Below are 8,427 nucleotides of genomic sequence, written 5' to 3' on the forward strand. Positions count from 1 at the left end.
TTGGTCAGGCTGGTCTCGAACTCTTGACCTCAGGTCATCCTCCTGCCTCGGCCTCCCAAAGTGCTGGGATTACAGGTGTGAGCCACCGCACCCAGCCAGAGCATCATTTCTTACCATAGTTTTTATGCAACTTCTCAGGTACATGTCTTTGTATAAAATGAAGGCTATCTCTATATGTTGAAGTAAAATAAAACACGTTTTGATAAGTTCAAAGTGATACATCGTGATGCAAAATGATTACAGCAACCAGTTGTCTTTTGTCAGTAGAGAGTTAAGTTTTCCATGTGCAAATCTGAAATTAATTATGGTGATGTACAGATAATTGATATTGTTTCACTTTCCTCCCAGATGCATGGAGTCATCTCCCACATTTCTCTAGCCCTGACCTGGTTAATAAATATGCTGTAGTGGAACGTCTGAATTTTGCTTATTATTTACATCATGGACGGCCGTCATTTGCATTTGGTACTTTTCTGGTCCAGGAATTAATCAAGAGCAAGACTCCCAAGCAGCTGTGAGTATTTAAAATATAATTTTGGCTGGGTACAGTGGTTTATCCCTGTAATCCCAGCTCTTTGGGAAGCAGGAGGATCACCTGAGCCCAGGAGTTCAAGTAGGCAGTGAGCTATGGTCACGCCACTGCACTTTAGCCTGGGTGACAGTGAGACTCTGCCACTAAAAAAAAAAGTAAAATAAATTATAATTTGTATTCTAAAAAAGGGCATATCTGTCACATTTTACACATATATTGAAAAACATACTGGAAACATACCACATTTAACAGTGATTACATTTGGATGGTGATTATTGTTTTCATTTGTGCTTCCCTGTGTGTCCCAAGTTTCTGGCATTCAGTGTGTGTGATTTTTGTTAACTGGAAAAAAGATAAATATATTTTGAAAAATAATCAGATTTAAAATCATACAGGAGCTTGTCAGGTATTAGCAGTTAGAGAGGGAATTCTAAGGGAGGGAGAGCATTAGGACAAATACCTAATGCATGCAGGGATTAAAACCTAGATGACAGGTTGATAGGTGCAGCAAACTGCCATGGCACATGTATACCTATGTAACCTGCATGTTCTGCACATGTATCCCAGAACTTAAAAAAAGGAATTATATGATGAGATGTGAATTCTATATTTAATGTCTTTAATAATTCATTTAATTCATTTTTATAAAGCACAGAATTGAGAGGAGCATTTACTAGAACGAACAGCTAAATATAGATTTACTTTATTGGTTTGTTTTATAATTAACAAAGTAATACCTTTTTTATGGTAAAGTATTCAAGTAGTTTAGAAAGGTGAAAATGAAAGATATCCCTCAGCCTCCCATTCCACATGTTAAAAACATAGTTAATAATGTCTTGTGTGGGCTGAGCATGGTGGCTCACACCTGTAATCCCAGCACTTTGGGAGGCTGGGGTGGACAGATCACAAGGTCAGGAGTTTGAGACCAGCCTGGCCAATATGGTGAAACCCCATCTCTACTAAAAATACAAAACTTAGCCAGGCATGGTGGTGGGTGCCTGTAGTCCCACCTACGCGGGAGACTGAGGCAGGAGAATCGCTTGAACCCGGGAGGCGGAGGTTGAAGTGAGCCGAGATCACGCCACTGCACTCCAGTCTGGGCAACAGAATGAGACTCCATCTCAAAAATAATAATAATAATAATACATAATAATTTATTATGTCTTTCTCAAATTTTCTATTCCTATAAAAGGCCTGAGTTTTTTAAAATGTGCTTTATGATGTCAAACTTAAATTTACGTGGCATTGATATTCTTCGTAGTTTGTATACATACTTACAATTGATAAAATCACAAGTTGGCAGTCTTTCAGAAGCTGTACTTCATGTCTTCTGGATGAAGTTGGAAGCAAGAATAATTTAGACTATGACTTAAGTGTTTTAGAAAGTCAACTTAAGGGAATAGGGGGCTCTTGTGCCAAAAGACAACTGAAAAGCTACCAGGAACCTAAACGGGTACGTGCAAGGGGCAAAAGGGAAGGGAGAGGAGGCCAGAAATCACGTGGCTGGCACTGCATGTGTCACTGATTTAATTCCATTTGCTTTTCCTGGTGAGAAATAATTTTCATGTGCTGATGTGATTTTGATTCCTTTCTTTTTCAGGATCCAGCAAGTAGGCAATGAAGCCTATGTCATAGGGCTCTCCTCCTTCCACATACCTTCAGTAGGAGCTGCATGTGTTTGTTTCTTAGAATTGCTTGGCCTTGACAGCCTCAAACTCAGAGTTGATATGAAAGTGGCCAATATAATTTTGAGATACAAGTGCAGAAATGAAGATGCTCAGTACAGCTTTATCAGAGAGTCTGTAGGTACAGCACCTTTTTTTATTTGGCCTGCTTTGTTTAGAGAAGGTATGACTAGATCTAAGGCATTGATTTGTGAGTGCTTGGGGAGAAAATGGTTATCTTCTTGATTTTATCCTTTTCCTGCAGAGTATGTGTTCTTTATCTCACTTTCTTGGGCACTTTAATTGGGTTCTGAAACGGCCCTGAGCCACACTGTTCAAATAGAATTACTCAGGTTTTGACTTTTTCTCTTGACCGTATTTTGTTGTTTTTTATTTGTTACAGCCGAAAAACTATCTAAACTAGCTGATGGTGAAAAGGCAACCACAGAAGAATTGCTTGTTCTCTTAGAAGAAGGTACATGGAACAGCATTCAGCAACAGGAAATAAAGAGGTTTGTGAGTTGCAGTCTCAGCCTCTTTTCTAACAAGCTTATTGTGCCAACCTGTGTTTGCCTAGTTTTTCTTTGAACAACTCTGGTGTTTCCACTAAATCTCCCTAGACCTTATCTTCTTCTTTATCTAGCATATAGCAGATGCTCAGTAAATGAATAATGATTTTAATTGCATCTTGCCATCAGTGAAAAGAAGGTGAAGACAGCAATTCTCTCTTTAGATATGGACTCACCAAGAGACGGAGAGCAGCTTTGTCTCCTCCACTGCCTTGCTAGTCAGAGAAGTATTTTAAATGGTACATGTTGAAATGCCAGAAGATGTGGGTTCAGATGTCTTGGAGGATTGGAAAAAAATGAAGGAGAAGAAGAGGATGATGTGGGATGGGTCTTCTAAAATTTGACTTTTAAGTAATGTCCTTAATTTTTTCTTTGTATCCTGTCAGTTGATAATGGAAGCTGAAGTGACTACGTAAAAGCATGTCCTTACACTTCATGCCTGTTTTTCTCTGTGCTGCCCCGCTGGGGCTGACCTAACCACACCAGACCCTGAGAATGCACCCTTTTTCTTTTTTTTTTTGAGACGGAGTCTGGCTCTGTCTCCCAGGCTGGAGTGCAGTGGCCGGATCTCAGCTCACTGCAAGCTCCGCCTCCCGGGTTTACACCATTCTCCTGCCTCAGCCTCCAGAGTAGCTGGGACTACAGGCGCCCACCACCTCGTCCGGCTAGTTTTTTGTATTTTTAGTAGAGACGGGGTTTCACCGTGTTAGCCAGGATGGTCTCGATCTCCTGACCCCGTGATCCGCCCGTCTCGGCCTCCCAAAGTGCTGGGATTACAGGCTTGAGCCACCGCGCCCGGCCTAGAATGCACCCTTTTTCTGTACATCCTATCACTGATTCTGTTCTTGGCAGAATCCTGCTTGTAGCAGGAGCGTGTACCCTCCCTCTGGTGAGGAGGCCCTGGTACCCACCAGGCCTCTGAGTACTCTAAAGTGAATAGAGCAAGAGAAATAAGTGCTCAGAAAGTTTCTTGACTAACAGCTTCCTCACTTCTCCTAAGGATGCTACACAGCCAGTATAAATAGGTATTTGATTGATGACTTGGGGAAGGAATGAATTGTGCCAGTATGATAAGCTAGCTATTCTGCCTTATGGGTGAAAGAATCTACTTTTTTTCTGTCGGGCACAGTGGTTCACACCTGTAATCCCAGCACTTCAGGAATCCGAGGCGGGCAGATCACCTGAGGTTGGGAGTTCAAGACCAGCCTGACCAACATGGAGAAACCCCATCTCAAAACCCCATCTCTACTAAAAATACAAAATTAGCTGGGCGTGGTGGTGCCTGCCTGTAAACCCAGCTACTCGGGAGGTTGAGACAGGAGAACTGCTTGAACCCAGCAGGCAGAGGTTGCAGTGAGCTGAGATCGCACCATTGCACTCCAGCCTAGGCAACAAGAGTGAAACTCTGTCTCAAAAAAAAAAGAATGAAAAAAGAATCTACTTTTCAAAGTAGCCTAATAAATATTTAGTATTTATTGGAGAATATACTGTGCTTTAATTTATATCATTTTTACTCATTTTCCAGTTCAGACTAAAGCTATATTTTAATGAGTTTTTTGTTTTTTCTTGACCACTCCCACCTCTAATTCTAATTATAGGTTATCCAGTGAGTCTAGCAGCCAGTGGGCATTAGTGGTACAGTTCTGCAGGCTACACGATATGAAACTAAGCATATCTTACCTTAGAGAATGTGCCAAAGCAAATGATTGGCTGCAGTTCATTATTCACAGCCAACTCCACAACTACCACCCAGCAGAGGTAAGCCACTAATTGTTAGCAGTCACTCAAAAGGAAATAGGAACACTTCTCAGAAGATAGCATTCTTTCTGTTGTGTAGACATAGGCCTTTTTTTTTTTTTCTTGACATCCGGGATACGTACTGGATCCATGGGCTTTTGTTTCATGTGATACTATTATTTTTCCTAAGATTTCAGTGGGTTGGCATCAGACAAGGCACTAGTCATTAGTACTGAAGAGCTGAAAAGCTTTTGTGACTTCAGATTGAATATGGAAATTCACTCAAAAGCACCATACAACTTTGTAAAATTATATAGTAGTCACTCTGACTTAGTTCAGGGTGAGAAAGCATAGTTTTGTCTATACTTTTCTCTAACATTTTCAGCTCCAGTTGAAACTGAAAGTTGAGTTTCTGTTTAATCATCTGATATGCCTTCTAGGTGAAATCCCTTATCCAGTACTTCAGCCCAGTTGTTCAAGACCACTTAAGGTTGGCTTTTGAGAACTTGCCCTTAGTGCCCACCTCCAAAATGAACATCAGTCAAGTCTGCAATAAGTCCTCCCAGGAACTTCAGGGAAGCAAAGAAGTGATGACCGATTTATTTGAAATTCTGCTCCAGTGCTCAGAGGAGCCAGACTCCTGGCACTGGCTTCTGGTTGAAGCAGTGAAACTACAGGCGCCTATCCTCAGTGTTCTGGCCTCATGTCTCCAGGTGAGGATCATAAGAAGCCTAAATTAAGTACCCAGAGAACAATAAAATAAGTGATGAGGGACAGGAAAGGCTGATAATCAGAAGTGGGATGATGATGACAGTGAGGTTCCAGCATGTGTTTCCAAGTTCACTGCAACTTTTTGTGCTTCTCTAGCTTAGGCTCTGGGCCATTTAGTGTACTTGCTTGTGCCTTAACATTCAGTGAACTCAAGTGGTCAGAGCCTTGGTTCCTGGTTGGCAGTCACAGAGAAAGACGCTTTGGTGGACTGACCACCACTGTTTCTTTGGTGCCTTCTTTAGCAGGGAAAAGGGACATTCCAGACAGTTCTTTAATCAGCAGATCAGTGGAGGGCAATCCTACTCTCTTATGATTTGTACTTCCCTGACTTTCACATATTCCCCCTTTTGTCTGCTTCTTGGTCTTTTGACCTGCAACACTCTGCAGGACAGTTTAGAACGGTCCCTTGGTTGCTCATTAGTTTGTTTCATGTTTGAAGGCTTTTCAAGCCATTTTAACTAATTAAGTTGGGTGACTTATTCTAAACAGGAAATACCCATCTGTAGCATTTGAACATTTGCCAGGTAATCCAGGCCTAGTTGTTATTTTATTTATCCCGTGGCAGGGTGCCAGTGCCATTTCTTGTCTCTGTGTTTGGATCATCACTTCTGTGGAGGACAGTGTTGCAACTGAAGCAATGGGATACATTCAGGACTCGATAGAGGACCATACCTGGAACCTTGAGGATCTTTCAGTCATCTGGAGAACATTATTAACAAGACAGAAGAGCAAAACTCTCATCAGAGGTTTCCAACTTTTCTTTAAGGTAGTGATCGTTGCTTCACTTCTTTCCAGGGCTTCAGGGGTTACTTCAGCATATCTCCTCTTGGCTTTTTCTTATTTCCATCCTTGCATTTTTTTTAGCCAACAGCAGATGCTGATGATGATGATGATATTAGAAGTACCATTTACTGGCCGGGCACGGTGGCTCACGCCTATAATCCCAGCACTTTGGGAGGCTGAGGCGGGCGGATCACTTGAGGTCAGGAGTTTGAGACCAGCCTGTCCAAAATGGTGAAACCCTGTCTCTACTAAAAATAAAAAACTTAGCCGGGCATGGTGGCATGGGCCTGTAATCCCAACTACTCGGGAGGCTGAGGGAGGATAATTGCTTGAACCTGGGAGGTAGAGGTTGCAGTGAGCTGAGATCGTGCCACTGCACTCCAGCCTAGGTGACAGAGCAAGACTCCATCTCAAAAAAAAAAAAAAAAATTACCTTAGCAAAGTCGTATTTTATTTATTTTATTTTATGTTATGTCATGTCATGTCATTCTCTGAGACAGGGTCCTTACTCTGTCACCCAGGTTGTAGTTCATTGTCATGATAAGGCTCACTCCAGCCTCAACCTCCAAGGCTTAGGTGATCTTCCCAACTCAGCCTCCCAGGTGGCTAGGACCACAGGCACAGCCACCATGCCTGGGTTTTTTTTTGTTTGTTTGTTTTTGTTTTTTTCTTTTGTATTTTTAGTAAAGAGAGAGTTTCACCATGTTGACCAGGCTGGTCTCGAACTCCTGGACTCAAGCAATCCTCCTACCTCATCTTCCCAGAGCACTGGGATTACAAGCATCAGCCACCACACCTGACCCAGGATGTGGTTTTTTTTTGAGACAGTGTCTCACTCTGTCGCCCAGGCTAGAGTGCAGTGGCATGATCTCGGCTCACTGCAACCTCTGCCTCCCGGGTTCAAGCAATTCTCCTGCCTCAGCCTCCCAAGTAGCTGAGACTACAGGCACGTGCCACCATGCCCGGCTAATTTTTTGTATTTTTAGTAGAGACGGAGTTTCACCATATTGGCCAGGCTGTTCTCGATCTCCTGACCTCGTGATCCACCCACCTCGGCCTCCCACAGTGCTGGGATTACAGGTGTGTGCCACTGTGCCCAGCCTCAGGGTGCTTTTTATACATTATTTTAGTGAGTTTTCACAATAATCCTATGTGAAAATAATATTAGATATTATGGGCCAGACATGGTGGCTCACACCTGTAATCCCAGCACTTTGGGAGGCCAAGGGAGGCGGATCATTTGAGGCCAGAAATTTGAGACCAGCCTGGCCAACATGGCAAAACCCCGTCTCTACTAAAAATACAAAAAAAGAATAAAATCCGGGCGTGGTGGGATGCACTTGTAAACCCAGCTACTTGGGAGGCCGAGGCACGAGAATCACTTGAACCCGCAAGGTGGAAGTTGCAGTGAGCCAAGATCGTGCCACTGCACTCCAGCCTGGGTGACAGAGCAAGACCATGTCTCAAAAAAAAAGGTATTATGAAGTGATGTTGCCCTCATTTTACAGACTAATAAATCAAGGCTCACAAAACTTAAGTAACCTACCCAAGGTCTCAAAATACTTTAGTAAGTGGTGTATTTACAGTTCAGAGCCATACTTTCTGATTCATACTCCTACAGATAGGAGGATCTAAGTCGCTCCTATCTGACTGAGTGACTCCCACTGACAACAATGAAATGTATGAATCAGTGCCACAGGCAACAATAGGTAAGGTGGGTCAGTAGAGCTGATTATCCAGGTATGTGTGTTTACAATGTTATGCCTGGGCATGCTGGCGCACACCTGTAATGCCAGCACTTTGGGAGGCCTAGGTGGATGGATCAGTTGAGTCCAAGAGTTCAAGATCAGGCTGGGTAACATGGCAAACCCCATCTCTACAAAAAATACAAAAATTAGCCTGGCATGGTGGCACGCACCTCTAGTCCCACCTACTCTAGAAGCTGAGGTGGGAGGATCACCTGAGGTCAAGGCTGTAGTGAGTGAGCTGTGATCATGCCACTGCACTCCAGCCTAGGTGACAGAATGAGGCTGTGTCTCAAAAAAATAATAAATTAAAAAAATAGGCCGGGCACGGTGGCTCAAGCCTGTAATCCCAGCACTTTGGGAGACCGAGACGGGCGGATCACGAGGTCAGGAGATCGAGACCATCCTGGCTAACACGGTGAAACCCCATCTCTACTAAAAAATACGAAAAACTAGCCGGGCAAGGTGGCGGGCGCCTATAGTCCCAGCTGCTCGGGAGGCTGAGGCAGGAGAATGGCGTAAACCTGGGAGGCGAAGCTTGCAGTGAGCTGAGATCCGGCCACTGTACTCCAGCCTGGGCGACAGAGCGAGACTCCGTCTCAAAAAAAAAATAAAAAAAAAAAAAA

General features: G+C 43.3%; 1 protein-coding gene across 2 annotated transcripts in view; it reads left to right on the forward strand.

Moving 5' to 3' along the window:
* LOC111529497 (spatacsin) overlaps positions 1 to 8,427 on the forward strand; it is a 59,639-nt gene that overhangs the window by 19,429 nt on the left and 31,783 nt on the right. For both annotated transcript variants that reach the window (XM_026447860.1, XM_026447861.1), the window contains 6 exons: positions 349 to 514; positions 2,133 to 2,338; positions 2,600 to 2,708; positions 4,364 to 4,523; positions 4,943 to 5,215; positions 5,839 to 6,039. In XM_026447860.1, the coding sequence (XP_026303645.1) occupies positions 349 to 514; positions 2,133 to 2,338; positions 2,600 to 2,708; positions 4,364 to 4,523; positions 4,943 to 5,215; positions 5,839 to 6,039 (1,115 nt within the window). The remainder of the gene's footprint in view (positions 1 to 348; positions 515 to 2,132; positions 2,339 to 2,599; positions 2,709 to 4,363; positions 4,524 to 4,942; positions 5,216 to 5,838; positions 6,040 to 8,427) is intronic.

Source organism: Piliocolobus tephrosceles, unplaced genomic scaffold (assembly GCF_002776525.5).
Source record: "Piliocolobus tephrosceles isolate RC106 unplaced genomic scaffold, ASM277652v3 unscaffolded_108, whole genome shotgun sequence".
Classification (NCBI taxonomy): Eukaryota; Metazoa; Chordata; class Mammalia; order Primates; family Cercopithecidae; genus Piliocolobus; species Piliocolobus tephrosceles.